The following is a 25,033-nucleotide window of genomic DNA, read 5'->3' as shown; positions in this document are numbered from 1 at the left end:
AGAGGCTATCCCAGGAAATTGATATTAGAAATTAAAACAGAAATTCATGGGAGGAGAAAGACTTGTTTTCCACCCCTCTAGGGGTTGTCAATGTGTGAACAGCAACAACAAAACAATGTGAAAGGAAATTTGAGAGAGCCATAGTCTTCCAACATGACTTGGATAGTAATATTGTTAAAGAAATTGTCACTAAAAATTTAATTATTTTTAAAGCTAATGATTCAGTTTCAGCTTTGGTAGGAGACAAATTTTGTTTTGTGTATAAAACTTTTAATAACTTGAAAGAAAGACATTGTAGAGATTAACTCGAGTTACAAAGATAATTTTATTGCCAAAACACGCATGCAGAAGTATGGCCATTGTGAAAAATGTTAATATATTTTTAGTGGCAACAAGTATTCACTGAAAACAAATAAGGGACTAGTTCTGTTAACCACACATGATAGCTACCATAGTAAAGGTCTTGTTTACTTGGCAGTTTATGCCACTTGTGAGTCTTTTATATTGGAAAATCAGAAAGGACACTAAGAAAAAGGGTTTACAAACACTGCTAAAATATTGTGAAGTGGAATTTCAAGAATGCTTTGTACAAACACTCCTTGGCATGAAGTGGTTTTGATAAAATTGTATTTCTTATTTTGGAAATGGTAAAGTCCAATTCTAAGGCTGGAGCATGGGAAAACAAAATCAAATATAGAGAGTTACTGTGGCAGACTGGGCTAAATGCTTCCCACCCACCAGGTTTGAATGAACACATTTCACTAACCCCTGTGTTAAACATGCAGACAGCAAAATTATGTTTGTATATTTATCTGAAGTAGCTTAACCTAATTGGTTTTGTATAGACCATGGTTTTTGTAATAATATTATTTTACTGTTTATACTGTTTTATCATGACATGAACTGCTGAGTTTTGAGTTAGTTTTGCCTTATTTCATTTTTGACTTCACAAGGTTTAGTAGCTGAGTTTTGTATGGTTACACTACCATTTTGATGTGTTTGAGAGTTGCCCCTTTAAAAGGTTAATTGTTAAGTAATTGGAGAGATTATATAAGGTGATTTGTATGTTTTAGAGTTTTTCTGATCAAGTCCTACAACACACAAACAGGACAAAAGGGCTTAACCTTGTACATTTTCCTTGTATTAAACATGTTATGATTCTTTATATGCTGGTATGGCTTCCTACCTCCTGGAGGTTATTTCCTTTGGTGCAGTTTACTTGGTTACTATCTGTGGAGTACCCACTGTCAAATGATGTTCAGGAAGACCTCCCTGTTTAACCTCCATTTTTCAGGATTCATCTTGGATCTGCTCAAGGTGTCCGCCACTATGTTCATTTCTGAAGGAATGTAAACTGTCTGAAGAACAAGATTGTGCTGGATTGCAATCTCCCAGGCCATCATAACTAGTCTGCAAAGGTGAAAAGACTTGACCCCCACCTTGTTTATTTACATACTACATGACTGTGGTGTTATCTGTGAATATTTCGAGGGGGCCTGGGGACCAGAGCTAATTCAAACACTGAGGGTCCAGAATCAGGGCCTGCATTTCCTTGATGTTTATATGATATTTTCTTTCCCTGAAAGACCAAACCCCTTGGACGTTGACATTGATGGAACAAGCCCTCCACCCAGGTCTGAAGCATCTTTGGATAGTTCCTGCACTGGGGAAGCAACCAAAAAAGGAAGTTCCAGACTGAGGGAAATATGGTTGATCCACCAAAGTATCTCCCCAGTGTAAGGCAAGAAAGAAATCTGAAAGTCTAGTGGCAGTGCTGAAGCCAAATATAATTGAGATAACACTGCAGCTTCCTCATGTGGAATCTGGCAAATGGAGGACTCTCAAAACCTCTTTTGCTGAGGTCACCTCCAAGGAGAGAAGACTCTGAAAGTAGTCTGTCAGAAACAGAACATTGTCGGTAGGAAGGAAGGTTGTCACAGAAGGAGTGCTGAGCCTGCATCCTAAGAAAATCAAGGTTTTGAGATGGGTTCAAGATAGATCTCTTTAGGTTTAGAGTAAACCCTAGACTGTGAGGATTTACACCCAAATCCGAGTCTTTCTGAAGAGAAGCCAGAGAAGCAGCCTGAAGAAGTAGATTGTCCAGATAAGGGAGTATCTGAATGCCCTGAAGTCTGCAAAAGGCTATGAGAGGAGCTAGACACTTAGTAAATACCTTTGGGCCATACAGAGAACAAAAAGCAAAGCAGAGAAATGAAAATGAGATGAAGACAGAGAATGAAGGAGGGTCAAAGGAAACAGAGTCTGAAGAGTTAGCATTCTAAAACTTCATACAATGAGAAACGTGTTGAGGAAGGAAAGGTCTAGGGTCTTCAGAAGCCCTCTTTTCTATGAACTAGGAACATCCTGGAGTGAAATCCTCAGCCATAAAGGACGGAGGAACGGGCTGAATAGTCTTTGACTTAAAAGATCTTGCAGACTAGGAGGGAGAAGAACCACCTGGTTTTGAGAAGGCTGAGGAATTCCTGAGAAAGGGGAAATAGACTTCCAAGACATCCATAGAATGTACCCATTTTCTATAATGGAAAGAACCCACTTCTAAATGGTAATTTCCCTCCAAACAGGAATGGAAACAGACAGTCTTTGGGACAGGGGAATCTGGCCTGGGGAAGGGGAATTGGTAAAGGGTGAGACTCATAACAAATTGGGTTTATCAGGAAAGGAGGGTTTTTGACCTGTGCAAGCCTGTACTGACTTACCTGAAATCTCCCCTTATTAGCCATTCATCCATCCATTCACAACCCCTTTTTCCATTTGTTGCACATGGGGTCATGGTGTCACTTTAACAGTGGCAATCATTCACAGCCAAGGTTCACACCACCAGGTGTCCAGCCCTGCCACTGCTGTTCTTCTACATTGCACACTCGCAAGCACACTCACACCTATGGCCAATTTAGAGTGTCAAATCCACCTACTACTACCAAAAGTAGGTAAGGAGGCTGCATCCCCCACACACCCCCACCCCCAAACTATATAGACTAACTCCAGGATCGCAGTACAGTGGGGAAATAGGCATATACATTTTATTTACCCAACAGTACTTACATTCAGTAAATGTGATTCAGTGAAATGAGTTTTCAGTGATTTGAGCTTTCAGCGATTTGGTGTGTGTGTTCTGAAATTCAGTTTTAGCGAATTAAAGTAGACCTATATATACACATATATATATATATATATATATATATATATATATATATATATAAATACATATATATATATATATATATATATATATATATATATATATATATATATATAAAAGCCTGTACTGACTTACCTGAAATCTCCCCTTATTAGCCATTCATCCATCCATTCACAACCCCTTTTTCCATTTGTTGCACATGGGGTCATGGTGTCACTTCAACAGTGGCAATCATTCAGAGCCAAGGTTCACACCACCAGGTGTCCAGCTTCTGTTCTTCTACATTGCACACTCACAAGCACACTCACAACTATGGCCAATTTAGAGTGTCAAATCCACCTACTGCATGTCTTTGGAATGTGGGAGGAAACTAGAGTACCCAGAAGAAACCCATGTGAACATATTGAGGATATGCAGATTCTGCACAGAAGGCACCCCGGATGACAACTGAATGGGAGAACCTCTTGTTGTAATGTGACCACTGTGCCACCCCTTTTTGTCTTTTTGGAATTGCTTTAGTTGTCTGTTGGGTGTCAGATATTTTGGTACCCTGACAATTAAAATGCTACTTCATTTTAATAATGGTATCCCAGAAAAAAAAGTTCCTCCAAAGGGCAATCAGGGGAGAGCAAACCTTCTTCCTTGAAAGCCATGGTTGGGGAATGTGGATTTGAGAAGAATAAGCTACAGTATCTTCATCAGCATCCTGGTCTTCCACTTCAGAGGAAGAATCACAAGGCCTTTTCTGAGGAGTAGAAAAATAAGGAGTAACCACAGCAGCAGCAGGTGGAGCCTGAAGGAACTGAGGGGGCTTCACTGACAGGTGTTTTGAAGAGCCCTTGGATACCCTTTCTTTGTAGGAACATCTACCTGCAAAAGCTTTGGAGGATCAGAGCCCTGATGAATTTCACTTCATCGGTTAGTACTAAGCTAACTGCCCTTGGTAGCCATTGTAAGCCTAGCCAATTATCCCCTGTGAGACTCAAATCCTGCACCTTGTGCTTCTAAGGCAAGCACCTTAACCATTAGGCCACCCTCACAACTTTAGGTCACCCTCCCAACCTTACCAAACTTAGGGAACCAGGTGCTTTGTCTCTGACAACAATCTGAGGATGCTCCCCAGTCCCTCAGAAATAACCAGCCTAGGTTCCCCCTTCTCATCTGTAATAGATGAGAAATCAGCCCCAGTGGACATGTAAATGGCCAGTCCCATATCATTCTCTGGCAGAGATATGGATAGCAAGGGCTGGCATAGGAACCAGATGGTGTGAGGTCTTGTCAGCATACATAGGGGTGGTGTTCGATAAGGACTGGATAGCCAACGCCTCTGGTTTAACATTTTTAGATTTCCTAGGAAGCTGCTGGTCATCAGGGTGGGAAGATTTGGTCAACATCATGTCTTGCTTGAGTTGCTTGAATCTTTAGTTCTCCAAGTAGACAGATAAAGAGAGAAGGCTGCAAAGAGTTCTTAGGTAAGAAGGACTAACAGATCATACATTCTCTATGATTATGTTCAGCACCAAGACAAAACAAACACTTTTGATGATTCTTGCATGGAATCTGTCTCCAATTCTGGATGAAATGTAAAAAAAAAAAAAAAAGAAAAGGAAGGGTCACAGCATAGTACTTATCTGCCCAAACAGCCAGGTAAAAGCACTATACATATAACTGACAAATCAAACATGAAGCGGAGATCTGCTTTCAGACTGGGGGCAAAGTTCTGAAGTAATTCACACCACACATCCTTCATGTACCTCCTGCCTTCAAACTTGGGTAATACGTTGGACATATGACACTTTGAATGGCCCAGTCTTTGGAATGCTGACCAGACATATGGTTATCCTTGGCAGGATATCCCACTTATAAGTAGTACTAAATAATAATCTTGGAAGGATATCAGTGGTGCCAATGACTTACACCAAAATGTTTGGTGAAGAAGTTAGTATCTAATGTGTAAGCATACTACCCATTTATAAAAAGGAATAATTCATTTTGTAACCTACTATAAACAACCAAATTACCAGCAGTGATAAAATAAATTATCAACATTTTAATGCCTTACTGACAGAAATATGTATTAAGAAAAATGTACACAGTAGAGCACAGGTGCTCGGTTATTTGGGCACATCTGCATCTCTCACAAATTCAGTCCACCAGACTTCATTAATTACTGTCTGGTGTAGTTGACTTGGGAATTCAGAGACAACTTCTGTGCAAGCCTGAGCCACAGAAACTAGATATTTATAAAGCATATAGCCAGCTGGTTCTGGAAAGGAAAAATCAACAGGCAGCAACCACATTTCTTGCTTTTGATGAACACAACCTGCAGTTGAGAGTTAACAGAGTTTCATACCAATAAAGCATGAAGAAAAGCAAATGCAATCTCATTATGGCATATAAAGAGTAAATTAAACGTGGATTAATGAAAATAAGAATAATGCCAAAATGCAGGGAAATGATTCATCCACACACAAGGACAAATGTGTATAGACGTAGACCCTGCATCACGCAACTGACACTAACCCATTAGACAAAAAGTAGACAGCTTATTGAAAAAGGGGAAATAATACATTCTACTTAGAATTCCCCTGCTGTAAGGGCACAATCAAAATATGTAATCTGTGTATGACAGCAAGAAACAGCTAGAAAATGATCTCATAAAAACTAATACTGAAAATGCAACAAGTCATATGGTATGACTTTATTTTCTCCACAGAGCTATTTATAGCTGACAAAATTTCCTTTTCTGTTTCATAGAAACTGTTTTCAGAAGGTAGTAACAAAACACACACATACAACAACATATATATGTTAACTGCATAAGTGCATAAATGTATATCTATATCTATATATATATATATATATATATATATATATATATATATATATATATAAATATATATATATATATATATATATATATATATATATATATATATATGTATATATATATATATATATATATATATGTATAGGTCTAATTCTAAATATTGAACTTTCAAAACATTACATTTTTTATGGTTGAGACCATAAGATCAATGTTTTGAAAAGTCGAAATTAAGATAAAAAAAAAAGATGTTTTTTTTTACGTTTTTGCAGTGGTATGCGCCCTCTGCACCCCCCCCACCCCATGATAATTAAATATACCAAAACCAAGATTGCACTACAGCAAGGAGAATGGTAAATATACCTTTCTGCGCTGTACGGCGATCTCCATTTAAATGGTTTAAATTTTCAAAATGTCGATCTTATAGTCTCGGCCATAAGAAAGTTGACGTTTTGAAAGTTCAAAATTCAGAAGTAGACCCATGTGTATATACTATATATATATATATATATAAAATTTGTTGTTGTGTCTTTTGGCATTTCCTGGTTAGGGGTCGCCACAGCGGAACTCCGGTCCGCTAATGATTGGCAGTAGATTTTTACGTGCCGCGTTGCCAGCCCTGACGCACAGCCTTCAACGAAGGTACGCCCATTCACACGTGTCTCCAGACAGAAGACGCTCTAGCTGAGAATCGAACGGGACAACGTCTTACTGTGAGGCAACAGCACTACCACAGCACCACCACAGGAGTACATATATATATATATATATATATATATATATATATATATATATATATAGATATATGTAGAAAGAGAGAGAGATATGTGTGTGTGTATATGCATATACATACATACACACACACACACAAATATATATATTTATATATGTGTGTGTGTGTGTGTGTGTGTGTGTGTGTGTGTGTGTGTGTGTGTGTGTGTGTATATATATATATATATATATAGAGAGAGAGAGAGAGACAGAGATACATACATGCACGCACATACACCCACCACCCTCTCTTTCTCTCTCTTTCTGTGTATATATATATATATATATATATATATATATATATATATATATATATATATATATATATATATGTATAGATCTACTTTGATTCATTGAAATCTCATTTCGCTGAATTTCAATTCACCCTCAAAAAATAACTGAAAGCTCAAATCACTGAAAACTCATTTCACTGAATCACATTTCACTGAATCTAAGTAATGTTGGGCAAATAAAATGTATATGCCCTTTTCCCCACTGCAGTGCAGTCCTGGAGTTAGTATATATAGTTGGGGAGTGTGGGGGTCACAGCCCCCCACCTACTTAGCTTTTATATTTATGAATCTCATTTCACTGAAAGGTAACAATATAAAACCAAAAGTAGGTAAGGAGGCTGCATCCCCCACACCCACCCACCCCCGAACTATATAGACTAACTCCAGGATCGCAGTACAGTGGGCAAATGGGCATATACATTTTATTTACCCAACATTACTTACATTCAGTGAAATGTGATTCAGTGAAATGAGTTTTCAGTGATTTGAGCTTTCAGCGATTTGGTGTGTGTGTTCTGAAATTTAGTGAAATTAGTTTTTAGTGAATTAAAGTAGACCTATGTATATATATATATATATATATATATATATATATATATATATATACATATATATATATATATATATATATATATATATATATGCGTGTGTGTGTGTGTGTGTGTATATATATATATATATATATATATATATATATATATATATATATATATGTATGTATATAGTTCCCCTTTAGAAGGTCAAATGGCTGAAATCTCGAAATGCATATGGTCGAGACCATATTCTCAAAATTTCAGAAGCTCAACCTTCTGAATGGGGATCAGCATACAGTGCAGACCAGGAGATTTCTGCACTGTAGTGCGATCTCGGAGTTAGAATAAATAAGTAGCAGGGGGTGTGGCAGGTGCAGGGGGATTTCCCCCCTGCAGAAACATTGTTTTGTGTTTTGTTGGGTTTTTTTTAGTTCCCTTTCAGAAGGTTGGGCTTCGGCCATATGAATTTCGAGATTTCAGCTATTTGACCTTCTAAAGGGGAACTATATACATATATATATATATATATATATATGTATATATATATTTATATATATATATATATATATATATATATATATATATGTATATATATATATATATATATATATATATATATATATATACACACACACACACATACTGCTCAGACAAGCTCCATGTGGGTTTACAGAGTGGTCCTAGCAGCAAGGAACTCGAAAAAGTGACTACCTTCTGGATTTAAGTATATTTGCTTTTTTCCACTGGAAATAGCTTCTGTTGCTTACTTTAAACTAGCCTGAACTGTTTTTTTTTCTGATTACTGCATTTATTTTTAAATCTGCACTTAAAGTTACATTTAGTCGAATTTAATCGAAAGTTTGCTTGTTTGTTTGTTTAATTTAACTGTGGAGGCTGCCCACTAAAGTGTGCTAGCCTGTATAACTAATTTATCACTGTCTCTGCATTTTCTGTGTATTTCTACAAAAAAAACAAAAAAACAAAAATATAATCCTTGTTTTCCCGCCTTTCTTGACTAGTTTAGACCAGTATACATACATTGCTGTATTCTGGGCTGTGGTGTAGTTCCTGTGTTGTCCATTACCTTACTTGGATAGAAGGAAGTTTCTTTGCTCACTAGTGGGAGTGGGGAGCCTTGAGCAGCCTACCTGTCCTTGGGGGAAGTGACCTCAGCACAAGAAGCTGTAGTAATTGGTTGTTTGGGACCATTCCTAGCTCACTGCTTAAAATCCGCCTTTGCACGGTCGTGTGCATAGTGGTTAAACTTGGTTAAACAAGGTTAAACTTTTTCTGGCTCCGCCAAGTCTGCTCTTCAATTTTTCCCTTAGAACTGTTTCTACTTGCAATCTAAACAGCCTATACTCTATCTGAAAAGCTCAGCACTTGCTCCTAAAGCATTTTTATACAGGTAAAGCACTCTTGAACAAAAGAAAGTACTTCATTCACCTAAATTCTGTTGAGTACACATCTCCCTATAGGTCCTTTCTGACTCAGTTACACAGCAATCTTTTTCACTATTTCTAGCATGTCGAAGGGTCAGTTGCTGGCGTCCTCTCCTGTTCAGCTGGTGAATCTGGGAATCTTGAGGCAATGTTACAATTGCCTCATGTACACATACAACCCTCTCCTCCTCCTAACAAATACAAATATATGCGAGAGATGCAACTATATAGCCAAACTGGAGGCTGAGATCTCTCAATTCACTACTGGCAAGACCAGTCAGGAGGAGAAGGTAACCACGCACACCACAAACCCAGTTTCACATAGTACTATCACAACAGCAAACCAAACACATAAACACACAAAAACATACTAGGAGGCGCTGATTAAAAATCTACCAAAACAACAGAGGCCTCCAAAGCAGACACCCAAGCAACCACCACCTCAAGACATAGCACATGCAACACATAGTTCACAAAGTCAGTGTGCTAAACAGTCACAGCCTTTAAGGCTAAACAACATGCCAGACACACTTGTAATAGGTGACTCCATAGTCAGACACACTGACGTCCCGCTCACCAGACTGAACAAGGAAAAGGTCACAGTAAGCTGCCTGTCGGGAGCTAGAATCCGCCACATAACACAAGCACTCAGGTCACTCCACAGGAAGTACAAATATGACTCAGTCATTGTACATGCCGGTATGAACGACCTGAGACGTACCTCCCTGGACTACATGAAAAGAGACATAGAGGAGCTCTCTGATTATGTAGCCCAGGCCGGTATGACCCTGACCCTGAGCAGCATCTTACCTCACCAAGAATGATGCCACAGTACAAAGACAAAATGATCAGTTTTAACAATTGGCTTAATTACTGGTGTCATTCTAAGGGGATCCAATGTCTGTCTGCTTGGGATGACATGCTTGACAAGCCACGCTGCTTCACAAGGGATGGCTTGCACCTGTCACCCCTGGGCTTCCGGATATTGGCCAAGGCTCTTGCCACCCCCATAGTGCCTTTTTTAGGCAAGGCTCAAATGACAACCCTACCTCCCTAGAAAACACAAGTGGAAAAAAACTAAGAGTAATGCTGCTCACTGCCAGGAGTCTAAACCTCAAGATGCACGCCCTCGAAGCCCTCCTCAGTATGGAGAATATCGATGTCTGTGCAGTGACTGAAACCTGGTTCAAGGCTCCTGAGAGCACCCCAGCACTATCAGGTTTTACCTCATATCATGCTTTCCGGCCCCAAAACTTGGACCGAACCACAAAAGGAGGGGGAGTATCCATTTTCATCAAAGATACCCACACCTCCAGGTTAGTGGCAACGCACGAAGCATCGGAGACTATCCAGGTGCAACTAACCATAGGCAAAACTGCCTTACAGTTTGTAGCATGCTACAGACCACCCTCTCAAACTCAGGAACCCCACACAGCCTTCCTGAAGACACTGGAGAGTATGAATGTCTCTCCAAATACCATCATTTTGGGAGACTTCAACTACCCAAACATAGACTGGGAACATTACTCAAGCCCCAACACCCTAGCCCAAAGGTTCCTAGAATTCATAAACTCAAATGCAATGGAACAACTAGTCACCATTCCCACAAGAGGAGACAATATACTAGACCTGATCATCACAAATATGGGGACAAAATGCTCCACACCGGAAGTATATCCCTCTTTGGTAAGATCAGACCATAAATTAATCTCACTGGAAATCCACATCCGCCCCACCCCGTGCACAAAAGACCACAGTGAAGAACTTCTCAAAAGCAAACTTCACACTTCTTAAGACTGAAGTGGTATCCTTCAAGGCCCCTGGGCCAGTGGAAACCACAACTCACACTGCTGAATCCTTTGCAAATGCCTTCTATGGGCACCTTCAAGAATGCATGGATCATGCAATCCCAAATAAAACCAAGACCCATTCCCCCAAAGGCAGGCGCGCAGTCTGGTGGACCCCAGCCATAAACAAACTTTACAACAGGAGGAGGAAGCTACTACATGACAGAGCAAAATCCCTAAAAGGGAAGGCGTCTCTGATCAGTACTAGCAAAAAACTACGATCACTCATAAAATCATCCAAGGCCAACTTTGAGAGAAAAATCGCAAAAGACAATCACAAGGCCTTCTTTAGCTATGTTAGAAACTTGGGTGAAAACTCCCAGATATGCTCAGAGTTAGTCCAAAATGACACAAAATAGACTGAACCCACTGACATTGCCAACATTCTGGCAGACAGGTTCAGTGCAAATTTCTCTTCCCCCTCCCCCCCAAAAGGAGAAATAACTATCCCAGCAGAGTGTAGCCTCCCTAACATCTCAGATGTCCAGGTGAGAGCCGCCCTCTCTAAAGCTAAAAACACTGCATAAATGGGACCGGATGGTGTCCCGGGCTGTGTGCTACATGAACTTCAAGAGGAACTAAACCCACACATAAGGCTGCTGTTTAATCTTAGCCTTACTACAGGATACGTACCCAAAGAGTGGCGTATGGCAACAGTGGTCCCACTTCACAAAGGCGGTGCCTCTACGGACCCTGGAAATTACCGCCCCATAAGCTTGACGAGCCTGGTCTGCAAAGCTATGGAGAGGATCATTATGGAACTCATAAACAAAGACATTGGGGACCTACAGACATTGGATCCTACTCAATTTGGCTTTGTCAAGGGCAGATCTTGCCTTTTGAATTGGTCGACTTTTTTGAAACAGTCACTAAGGCCATTGATGAGGGTAAGGCAGTTCACACAGCCTACCTTGACCTTGGAAAAGCCTTTGACACAATATCCCACTCGGGCATCATAGACAAACTCACCAGCTTAAATGTAAACCCATATGTCACAAGATGGGTTGCAAACTGGCTCAAGGACAGAACCCACAGGGTCAGAGTTGCTGGAGCTATGTCAGACTCTAAGCCAGTCACAAGCGGTGTCCCACAGGGCTCAGTCCTGGGACCCCTCTTGTTCGGCATTTATTTTTCCGAAGTACAGGCAAACATAGGAGGATTGTGGCTGACAAAGTTCGCAGATGACTGCAAGCTGGGCGCCATAATTGATACTCCAGCGGACACAAACATCCTTCAGAGAGGCCTCATAGAAACGGATAATTGGTGCCAGAGCCATGGCCTTAAGCTGAACGCCAAAAAATGTATAGTCATACCCTTTGGGAAAAACAAGGTACAGACAAATTATCACATAGGCGGTAATCCATTAAGTACGGAAGAGGTAATCAGGGACCTAGGGACCCAGGTTGACAGTAACCTCTCATTTGACACTCACATTGCCAAAGTGGTTAGGAAGACCTTCTATATTGCCCACCTTATCATGAAGGGTTTCACATCTAGATCAAGAGAGGTCATTGTGCCCCTGTACTCTTCTCTTATCAGGCCAATGATTGAGTACAATGCCCCATTTGGGATGTATCTCACCCGACACCTGCAGCAGTTGGAAAGACCCCAAAAGTTCCTCACCAAGAGGATAAAGGGTCTTAAACATATGTCATATGCTGCCCGACTGAAAAACTCCAGCTCTATTCAGTCGCATACCGCCTACTCAGAGGTGATCTGTGCCTGACGTACAAGGCCATGTCCAATCCTGAATTAATGGACATGCTCCACCTCAGAAAATCCAAATCCATCAGAGCCACGAGAACAAGTGACTTAAACCTCAACACAGAAATAAATAGGACATGCTGGAGGGACAGATTCATAACCCAGAGGCTCCCTACACTCTGGAACAGAATCCCAGTCCATGTTAGGCAGAGCCCCTCACTGACTCTATTCAAGAGAAATCTCGACGAGTGGATGGGAGATCGTAGGTTTACCTCGGGAGTCATCTCTGTGTCACTACTAGACAGAGGCATAGTAAACTAAACCCTAAAAGGGTGTAGTATTCTCATCCTAAGGGGTGGTGTAAGCCACATACACTCTGGCTAGGCTTATAAATGCCTTAGGGCAGATAGCCTAGTACGAACCTATGAGCCTATGAACCTATATATATATATATATATATATATATATATATATATATATATATATATATATATATATATATATATATATATATATATATATATGTGTGTGTGTGTGTGTGTGTGTGTCTTATGAAAGAGTAGACCTCTACACTGAATATTCATATGAGTATTCGCATTAAAAAAGAACCCCCCCACACACACCTCCTGATAATTGTATGTACTAACTCCAAGATCGCACAATTGCAGGGTAAAGAGAAATTCCCTTAACCCAGTGTCCTACAATCCCATTCAAAAGACTGTCAGCAGAAACTATTTGAACTAACATTCACTGACATGAGCATTCACCTATTTTTTCCACTACTAAAAAGTGTTCACTTATGTGCTTGATCACCTTTTCAGACTGCAACCATATACGTGTGTGTGTGTGTGTGTGTGTGTGTGTGTGTGTGTGTGTGTGTGTGTGTGTGTGTGTGTGTGTGTGTGTTTATCAATATATGCAAGCAATTGTGTGTCTGCTCAATGGGTGGAGAAAATATACTAGTTTACAATATCATGGCTTGTAGGCTGTAAGCAATACTGCATTCAGCCAAAGTGAATCATCAACAGATGCCTTACTTAGCCAATAAGTCATGATGACATAAAGGAGAACTGCATTTCTATATTACAAATTTTCTGGCCATTAAATAAAGGGAGATTATATTATAATGGAGGAATCTGTTTTAGTGCTGTGGAAGTATAAAAGTGTTCCTGAGAAGATAGCAGAAGCTACATTTCTGGAGTAATTCAAGGACACAAGGGGCAGTAGGAACAGTATACATGAAGTAGGATATTATCTAACAAGAAAACACAGTTTACCACCTGTAAGGAAAAGGAACACTCTAGTTAACGCCAACATATCACTATGAACTGCATGTTGTTTTGGCAAAACATAAACAGCCTTTGTCTCTGAAAGAAAATTATACACTACAGGCCTATGGTTTAGGGCACCTTGCAGGAAACTAGCACAATATTCCATCTATTGCACTGTCTGGTAATGCAACATGCTCAGAGTTGCCCAGTAGGCAAATGGAATCAAACCATGGACTATTTTTTTTAAATATATTTTATTTGAAAAGATACATTATAATTTTTTTTTAAATACACAAAATCAAATTTGCTTTACAGTGGCGGCTGGTGACTTCAAATTAAAGGGGGGCTGCAGGAGACAGCTGAATGGGTGGGGCCGATGGGAGGGGGTGTGGCCAACTAGAAAGGGGTGGGGCTATGCTAAAAACCTCAACAGCTGGAACTTTAATTAAACACGCTGCCCTGGGTGCCAAACTGTCATTACGAGAGTCCAAGCATGACAAAATGAAGTGTAGAAGAAAAAAATATTTCAATGCATTGGCTACATGACAGCTTACTTAATATCTAGAAGGAAACACAAAGGTTGCGAGGCATGAAAAAATAAATTACTTTCATAAATACATTACTGGAATGCCAGTCAAAATCAAGTATAAAAAAAACAAGCAGCACTCAAGTCAAGCCACTTCTTCTTGCACTGCAATTCTGATTATAATTTATATTCAGCTTTATAAAATTATCAAGTAACATGCTGAAAGTAGCAATCTCTGTGATACCCCCTCTTGTAAAAATGTTTCTTATCCAAAAAATACCTACTGCCTGACAACTATCTATTTGTTTCATGGGGAAGACATGAGCAAAGTAAAAAATGAACAGGAAACAAGAAACAAGCTCAAGATAAATAGCTTAAAGGATTACTGCACAAGTTATGGACCACACATGATAGATTGGCATTCTGTTTAGTTTACGGGTAAAGCCTGCAAAGATGACTGCAAGTCTCCAACAAATGTAATGAGCTTCTGAAAATACTGTAATCCTGTCCTTTACTACAAATACTGTCATATGCATTTCAATACCCAAGGCTTATACGTTATCTAGTTATGTAAGTATTCTCTGCATGGCAACAACAGAAAGGCATTCAGTGTTGGCAATTCTTTAACAGTATGCTTATTAAAGTTTACTTGTATCTTACAATCTCAGACAAGCTTACCTGATGGTCATTAAAGCATTGCTACTTAAACACAGAGCAAATGGGCACTGCGACAGCATGTATTTTCTGACTAATAAGAAGCATAAATCAACAGTATAAAAATATGACAGAAAACCAGAACATTCTGCAAAATCAAGGACTGATGAAAAGCCACTGTCGTACTTGTGTCTGCCTTGGATGGGGGAATACTCTGCACACTTACACTGCATAACTGCTTCTTGCCTTGCTTGGACACATCCAGAGTCACTACATGGGGGAGTGGTGTGCAACAAGTATGTCACAATTTTAAATGTCTCTGGCTGACGATGATGGCTCTGACACTCTCAACCTCAGAGCAAGAAATCTGGACAAAGCCAAACATAGAAGGGGACACAGGCCCAAAAATAAGGACAATTTTTAAATATTGCTCTTATAAACATAGAAGGATAATAGAATAGTAGTAGGTCTTGCATTAGTATGAATTTTCTGAAGGGTATGAAATCTGAAACTCAAACATCTGCCATTATTTTCTAACTTCAATCTTTAATGATTTGCCACTAATTTGCCAGAAAACCACAATTTTATGAAAAATGGACCACAAATGTGATGGAAAAATATAAAATTGCCACACAATACAGCTGAGAACCTGTCAAAGAAGAGACACCTTTTTAATATTAGTACTGTTAACTTGAGCAGCTGACAAAATAAGAGAATCTACATGCATTTCTGAAATAAAAGTAATCTATAACACTGATCATTACAGTTATTTATAATTGTAAACCCTCCACGTTTTCTTCCAAAACTGCCATTTTGTGGAGGGATTATTAGCGGGAGAGCAACATTTTGAGCCAAAATTGGGGACAGGTGAGAGGTTTGGATATTCCTAATTCTATAAAGCAATTTATTTGAACGTACCTCTCAACCTCTTAATGCAGGAAATCTGGACAAGGCCAAATATATTGGGGGAATATACACACAGTACTAAAAATTGCTCTTGTATAAACTTAAGACAGTTGATAGAATAACAGGTCTTGCTTTAGCATGCATTTTTTCTGAATTTTATTATGTCTGAAACTCAATGTTTGTCATTATTTAGTGACTTCATTCCTAAATGATTTGCCAGAAAACCAGAAATTCTATGAGGAACAAACAAAAAATAAGAAGCAAAAATCTATTCATTCTGCAAAAATCTGGACAGTGGAAAGATATAGTTCAGTCGGGGCTGTCTTTGAGTTTGCTGCCCTTCCCCCCTCACAAAATCATGGTCAAATGGAGCCTCCCCCCTGCAGCCATTCCAATGTCCCATTCCTTGGTTATTTTTCCCCATTTACCATAAACACTGTAATGTGCATACTGCTTTACTTCTGTGATGATTTGGATTTCATTTGAAAATTGTATTTTGTGTTTTACAGCACAAACACTAATAGATATCTGCTAAACAAAGCAATGCAGTCTCACAATGAAAATAGACTTAGCATTAAAATGTCTCTGCCCTTAAAACTCACATTCATTGAAACAGCATTGAAACCCACATTCAAAGAAAATACATTTTGCCAGTGGCAGGGCTGTTTTCAAATCATAGGCCCCTTGCACACAAAACATATGCATGCTCTTTGATACACCTTCCTGATTGTATTAAATTATATTCCTTGTACAATATAGTACAGTTGTTAGAGGGCATTTTAAATTTATTGTTTTGAACATTTTTCCAGTAAACAATGAAACAACATGCATACACCACTAATGACAAAACTGCCCAGTTCAGAACATTTCCATCATAAAAGTCTACTCAAACGTCTACAGTCCACCATTTTCAGTAAATATGCACAATCTCTGAAGAAGTAAAAGTCATCTAAATAATTCCACATTAAAGAAATCTGTAAGTGATGAAGAGGCTGCTGCTAGCAAACAACTTTATATTTCATTGTTTCATCTACAAATAAAGTACCTGTTGCCCTTGAGGAATAAATTGCCTATGTTGCATTAAAAAAATGATAAGTTAGTAATATTGTAATAGGGAATGGATGACAAATTGATAACAGGTTCATAGTTACTAGGTATCTTTGCCAAAAAGGAATGCAGCATCCACCCGTTTACAACATAGTACAGTATCAGCAATGCATCTACCTACTGTGGGAGTAGAACCCACAGCTTTCTGCTTCAAAAGCAAGTATACTACCTGCTGTGCTATTAACAATGCAAACAGACTCAGCATAAGCAGCACTAAACTTTTGTTCCCCTGCAGCTCTCAGCTCCATGTAAAATCTACTCGACACTCAGCTGTATCTCTGAACTTTGCAGCACAAGAAATCTGGAAAAAGCCAAAATTTATTTGTGGGGGGACAATAGCCCAAAAACCAGGGACATGTTTTAAACATTGCTTGTATAATGTTGGAAAGTTGCTAGAATAAAATGCTGTGTTACCACCATACATTTCACTGCCAAGTCTTGAACCCAGGACCCTGTGCAAAACAGTCAGAACAACATACCACTATGCCAAATCAGCTGTTTTATAAAAGAGAGGAAGACTGAAACTTAAATGGCTACCATTTAGTGAATTCAATTCTCAACATAGCTGTCAACCTGTTAGCAGAAAACACCTGAACAAAGCCAATAATGGGGGAATACAGCCCCCAAACATATTCAGTGAATTCAGTTCTTACCATAGCTCTCAACCTCTTAGCAAAAAACACCTGGATAAAGCCAGTAATTGGGGAATACAGCCCCCAAACATATTCAGTGAATTCAATTCTCACCATAGCTCTCAACCTTAGCACAAAAAAACCTGAGTGAAGCCAATAATTGAGGAATACAGTCCTAAAAATAAGGACAAATTTCAGATATCCATCTTATAAACTTAGAAAATTGCTAGAGTAAAATGTTTTGTGCTACCATGTACTTTCTGAAGAATATGAAGTCTGAAATTCAAATGTCTGTTATTTTTTATTTATTTAACATTTGTTAATCAGGAAAGTCTACTTGGAACAAAAGCCAATTTTACATGTGTTAACCGGGAAAGTCTGACTTGGAACAAAAGCCAATTTTACATTTGTTAACAAGGAAAAGTCTGACTTGGAACAAAAGCCGATTTTCAGCAGAGGCCAAGGGAGAAACACTACAGATACATGTCTTTGTAAGATGGGAGGACATGCAGACTCCACACAGAAGGCACCCCTGCCAAGAATCAAACCAGAGAACCTGTAGCTGTCAGGCAACAATGCTACCACTGCACCACTGCACTACTGACTGTGTAAGGAAACAAAAATAAAGAAACCACAGATTTTATGAGGAACAGAACAGAACAAATATGAGGCAAAAATCTACAATTTTTTTTACAAATGGTGGTGGGTAGGGAATTCAGGCTCCTGCCACCTGCACCCAAGGTACAGGGTTCAAGCCTGAGGTATTCTCTACTCATCACCATGTGTTCTCTCTTGCCACTGGTATATAGCAACTGGGGCATTTTACACACACAGACACACACACCCTTCCTCAGTCCCATTCAAAGCTAATGGCTACACACAGTACCTGAATTCAGTGTGCTCTCAGTCCCATTCAGTGTTTCAGTCCCGTCCTGTGCAAGCTAACACTTCCGGCTGGTTTCCCTGTGACAGTTGGCTCCAGCCTGCAGACGATGCAGTCCAGAGTTCTTCTGTTCTATGCGGTCATCACCGCACAGACTTCTGAACATCTGCAGAGCAGGGATGCCTTTCCCCCTATACAGACTGCTGACACAGCAGTCTGGAGTTCTGTGAGTTCCAGGAACTCCAAGCATGCATGCGTGGAGTTCCGGGACTCGCGATTTGTTTTGTTTTTTCTTCTTTCTACAGGTAGGGGGGGACTGCAATCCTATATCATGAGCCACTTCTGTTGCTTTACTGCTCTGCACTAAGTACTAGACAGTTAAGGATGTCCTTTAAAATTTACAACAAAGCTTATGGGTGGAAACCAGGGTTGCCAGACTGTCCCGGGATCAGCAGCCCAATCCCAAGACACTCACTGCCGGTTAAAATTCTGGTGAAACAGCCTCCACTTTGTGATTTATGATTGGCCCATGTGCCAGTATACGACCCAGTTATAAATTGCAAAGCAGAGCCACTTCTGTTCAATGCAGAACTGACTCCTGTTCTGTATGAAATACCTTTTTTTTTTCTTTTTGGTCCCTACCTGTCCATTTCCAAATCTGGCAACCCTGGTGGTGAAACACACCATTTAGCTGTACCTCATTCTGAGGGGCAGTTCCTAAATGAACAGGCTGCATTATAATGGATTGCCACATATTTGTTACTAAGATGTTTAGTGAAAAATCTAGGGTAACTAACATAAAATCATATTGTTCACTCAACAAAGTTCAAGCATGCGGTGACCTTCAGCAGCTACTAGCAACTTTTGCCAACTACTATTCCACATTTGGAGGACTAAAGATAAACATCTACAGGGATTATGTTGCAAATACAGTACATGAACTGTGGTTTGATGTTGCTGCTAAAGAGAAAACAGTTATCATATGACCACAACAACAGAATGAATGTAAAGCCATTGTAGTGTGTGTGTGTGTGTGTGTGTGTGTGTGTGTGTGTGTGTGTGTGTGTGTGTGTGTGTGTGTGTGTGTGTGTGTGTGTGTGTGCGTGTGTGTGTGCATGTGTGTGTGCGTGTGCGTGTGTGTGTGTGTGTGTATACTCACATATGTAAATGTGTGTGTGTGTGTGTGTGTATATACTCACATACATAAATGTGCAAGTATCCTAACCATTACTAATGTTTTAGCTTATCTATTTATGTATATCTCTATCTAGCTAATCTATAGTTTGTGTGTGTGTATGTGTGTGTGTGTGTGTGTGTGTGTGTGTGTGTGTGTGTGTGTGTGTGTGTGTGTGTGTGTGTGTGTGTGTCTGTGTGTGTGTGTGCACGCGTATGTGTGTCTGTGTGTGTTCATGCAAGCATGTTAAAAGCCAATCCACAAGAAATGTGAAACAAAGTAAATGTGAAGTTATACTTCAATTGGTTAACTAAGCAAAATAGGATGTAAACTTGCAAGACTGTTACATCACTTTATCAGATATAATATGCTTAAGAAGCTGAAATGGTTAACTTTCAAACACTAAGATATGAAAAATGCATATGCAGACAAGAAGACTTTCCTGATATGGAAATGCAGTACAAAATATATATACCTAAATACATAGGCCAGCTTGAGATACCTCAATGTTTCCTCAACAAAAAGATCTCAGGTCTCATCTCCCTACTCAGTATCATACAGGGTCTATATGATGCTATCGAATGGACTAAATAGCGAATGCTATTTAGTTGATCCGATACTGTCGAAATGGCAAAATAGGGAAGTCACAGAACATTGAATTTTTTCCCAGGGAAAAAATTCGGTGTGCCGTCTTCTGGACTTTGACATTTCCTCCACTATGCTGCGATCTCGGAGTTGGTATATTTAAGTAGGGGTGTGTGTGGGGGGCACAGCCCCCCACATGCGGGGGTGGAGGGCAAAGTCCCCCTTTTAAATGTGTGTTTAAGTTTTTTTTTTTTTTTATCGAGCAGTGAATTTTTCCCCTTCGATATTTTGTTGTTTCGATATTATTGGTACGATGAATAGCATTCGCTATTTACATCGTACAATAATATGATATAGACGCATCATACAGAATCCTGAGTAGTGATTTTTTTTTAGCCTTCCATACTATGAATGTTGATGCACTCTTTGAACTCCTTCACCTTAAATCAAGATTAGAGACCTAAACCTATACTACAGCATCACCACCACCAGATGGCATGACAGATACCCAACCTAATGTATCCAGTGTTTCTGGAACAGGCTGCTATTACCTAACAAGCACAAAAATTCCCTAGCAACCTTTAAAACCAGTCTGGATAACTGGAAGGGTGATCACAACATTTCACTGGCAATATGAAAAGGTCTATTAATGGGGGCATTGCAAGTCTCTTACCAGTACTGGGGGAAGTGGCTGTGCTTCTTGATGGTCTCCTTGTCTATAAACTTAGTAATAGCATATGAACCTACATCAAGAGAGACTTTTTTCACAGACACTCAGAATGGAAATGGAAATTTCTTATTCACCCTGTGAAGGTATGTCAAATAACATTGCTAATGCTGTAGACAGTCATTTTTAAAGATAGATAGTCCTTTGTTGTAATAACCTGAATTGGTACATCTTCATTGGGTTAACTGGGAACATTCACTTCCAGAATAAATCTCTGTGAGAATTACTCATGTTCACCCATTACAAACAATATCTTCATCACTGCAGTTAACAAAATAATTTTAGTGTAGTATATGCAAACTTATTCTTACACCCATAGCAGCAAAGACAATAGCAAAGTTATCTTCATGGCCATCCATTGTTCCTTTATGCTTTTTCACCAATCCTGCTTGTCTGCAGATCTGTGCAGCAATCTGAAATTAAAGTAATGATACCTGAGTACACAATAAGTAGTAAAACATGCATGTCAGCATTCATATGGAAACAACAGCACAGTGATGATGTCTGTACAATACGACTTGTTATTATTTTATTGACCTTGAAAGGTCTTCAACTCTGACTTGTATTGTTTTTAATTAAGTGAAATAAAAATAAAAAATCACTCTTCCAGGTGGCTGATATAAATACTTTGTGCGTTTTCTTTAGTGTTATAGTATCTAAAGATAGTTATTTGTTTTCACCATTAAACTATGGTACACTTCTGAGCTCAGCACTGTAAATATTTTTATTTCCCAAATTCAGTAATTCTCTTAAAATGAATCTTCATGAAATTTTTATTAATTTATTTATTTGCTTTTGTTTACTGAGATAGCCTGTCTGGGAATTGAAATATCCATTTTCAGCAGAGGTCCAAGAAGAAAAGCTCCAAAACAAGGACAGAAATACATGTTTGACAATTCAAAAGAAAAAACAGTCAACAAACATTATTTACAAATTAACAAATCATAATAAAACAAATTATTATTTTACTTTATGGTGATGGGCTTGTATTTCATGACCTGACACACTCTTTCTGGCAGATGGTTCAGAGGGTTAAGGCTGTGATCTGTGGAACAGGGTTTGATTCATGCAGCCTTCATTTGCCTGCCTGATCTTGAGCAAATAATTTAACCAGACATTGCAACATGGTTGCCTCTGAAAAAGGACTATGTGTCCAGTGAGCCTACCTGGTTAGCAAATGGGTATCCTTTATTATTTTCTTATTATTATTACATAGCCATACCATTTCATACTCTGTCTTAGCAAATGTACTGAGTACTGACTCTGAACTCACATAAGGGACTGAAGCAAATTCATCCACCTATAACCCCCTTTTCTTCATTTCTGCACATGGGCTTGGAGCGTCACATCAAGAGTGGCAGTTATCTAGATCCAATGCTCACACTGCTAGACTGAAACAAATACCTGCCAATTGTTCCTTCATTCATTGTGTAATATCACTATTTCTTCTTTAAGCTAGAAGAGAAGTTGGTGCTTATCCCAATAATCAGCAGTTGGAAGGCAGAGAACCAATCCAGACAGAATGCCAGTCACTTGGAAGATATACACTCACTCATAAGAACACTGTACATATGTTTACATGCAGACTGGAGGATCTCTTGCTCACCTACCTACCCCCTTGCTTTTGGAATGTGGGAGGAAATTGGAACACCCAACAAAAACCTACACAGACATGGCAGATTTGGCGATTAGGCACAAAAGTCACCCCAGTGGGGAAACAAACATTATTTCATTCTTAACAACCTGAATTCCTAAATTTTTAGACTTGAAAGAGGAACTTTCATTTGGAATTGAAAGGGTGCATAGAGCACTGAGGAAACCTGCTTCTAACTCAACAACTACTCCAAATATATCCATAGTTATAAAATTTCTTTCATTTCTGGACAAGGAACTAATATTAAAATCTGCTTGGAGAAAATCACCCTTAAAATACAATCAAAGCTTGATAAGGTTTAACAATGATTATTCTTCCAGAATACTAGAACAAAGAAAGTAAGTCTGGCCAATAATAAAACTGTTGAAATAAAACAACATTAAAGCACAGCTGGCCTTTCCAACCAATATAAAATTACTTTTTGCCAATGAGATGAGAACCTTTAATGACTTAGAAGAAGCTACTATATTCATCAAAAACAACAACAACATAGTGTATATCCTAGATGAAATGGAATGGATGGCCCTTACTCTTAAAAGAATAAAAGAAACAAATCCTTGCACTGATGCTAGAAAGAAGAAACAAAAAACTGATTCCAAGATAGCTGTCCCAAAAAATAACTCTTACAACTACATCTTTCAAAGTATCAACTGATATGGTACATCAATTTTCATCTGTTTTTATTAAAACAGGAGGGATTCTTAAACAACTGAGAAACAGTAATGATTTATTCAGAATGTTCAAAGAGTCCAATAAGTCTTCACAAACAAAGGTAGGACAAGATGGGTTACTATTTACATTATACATTAAGCCAAACAAAGCAACATATAATACAAACATAGAAATTTCTATTCCCCTACTTGAACTCAATGAATATTTATCTTGTTCATTTTTCATTGATTTTACTTATAATTTAAGTAATTAATTAACTAATTCAACAAGGTACCATTCATCAGAGTTCAGACCCAAATGTAACAAATCAACATCATATATAATAGCAGTAACAGCAGAGTGTTTTGAAAAAAATGCTGTCATGGAGACTAATGCCTTCTTCAGTTAAAGTATGATTTAGAAATGTCATGTATATCCTGGTTAAATAATAGTAGCAAGCTCATAGTACAAATGTCATCATTATTCTGTCTAAATATAGTTAATATCAATTATGGCAGGTATCACAGTTATGAGAGCTGTTTGATCAATCCTGATATGGTGTGCATGGATGCAGCTGTGTCTGTTAGCTACTACAAATGTCATTATTATTCTGTCTAAATACAGTTAATATCAGTTATGGCAGGTATCATAGTTTCGTCTCCAGGAAGCTGTGGGTTGTGGCTTGTGATCGAGGTTTACTGATGCTTGTATATTAGGAAAAGACATTTGGTGTTTTAGCCTAGATCCAGGGGAAGGGGGTGGATAGAACTGTGGTTTGGGATATTTTGGCAGAGAATGGTTTGTTTGTATGTCTACTGAGTGAGAGCTGGGAGGGATGGAGGAGTGTTTTGTCTCGTGTTGTGGTGGCATGTTGTTTTTTTTTTTTTTTTTATCTGTTTGCTCTCTGTTCTTTTCCTGGCTGCTGCCTCACTGAAAGGGAGGGAATTTAGGCTTGAAGATGCAGTGAAGTGAAGCCTTGCTTCAGGTGCATTGCAAGCCTCTGGTATGCAGTACACAGACACACTAACAGAAATAGACACTCCCAGGTTGCTATGGTAACGGAGACAGAGTGACGATAATGCTTAACGGCTCTGAGGAGCCTCCGAGATGATTCTCGGCAATGATGTTTTTGGTTTTAAAAAAACAATATATATATATATATATATATATATATATATATATATATATATAATAAAATGGCTGTTTTAAACCACATGTACACATATTGATCATCTCCCAGCACTTTGTTTAGCTCATTAAGTTGATTCTTGATAAAAATAAAAAAAAACAATAATAAGCGCAATTTTATATTTAAAATGTATTTTGGTCCAAACACATTAAGGACTTACATAAGAGTGGAAATCTGAGTTATTGTGAAAGACTAAGAGCACTTGGTCTTGTGCAGTACCCTTTGCATTGGTCTGGGAGGTGAACTTGCTCAGACGTGTTGGGCATATGGGATAGCTGATTCTAGGGGTATTTGCGGTTGCCGGGAAGTGCTAGAGATCTTAGTTTTGTTAACCTTTATTAATTTAAATTTGTTATTTCACAAAAACATTTTAGTATGCCTGACCAAAACATTACTTTATTGGTAAACACTCAAAGTATAAAACTGATAATTTCCTTTAAAAGCTCAAACATATACTTTATAGTTATCAGAGGAAAATGTTTACTAGTCACAATAAA

The 25,033-nt window shown here is 38.7% G+C and overlaps 1 protein-coding gene across 1 annotated transcript in view; it reads right to left on the bottom strand.

The window, feature by feature from the left end:
- The window catches only part of ATP6V1B1 (ATPase H+ transporting V1 subunit B1), a 1,526,458-nt gene that overhangs the window by 372,466 nt on the left and 1,128,959 nt on the right, over positions 1–25,033 (bottom strand). The window contains exon 7 of the mRNA XM_044064065.1: positions 21,354–21,455. Coding sequence (XP_043920000.1) covers positions 21,354–21,455 — 102 coding nt within the window. The remainder of the gene's footprint in view (positions 1–21,353; positions 21,456–25,033) is intronic.

This window comes from Protopterus annectens, chromosome 2.part2 (assembly GCF_019279795.1).
Source record: "Protopterus annectens isolate FY-2018-M chromosome 2.part2, PAN1.0, whole genome shotgun sequence".
In the NCBI taxonomy this organism is placed as follows: domain Eukaryota; kingdom Metazoa; phylum Chordata; order Ceratodontiformes; family Protopteridae; genus Protopterus; species Protopterus annectens.
Note: the sequence above shows the minus strand (reverse complement) of the source record. Positions and strands in the feature narration are given on the sequence as shown.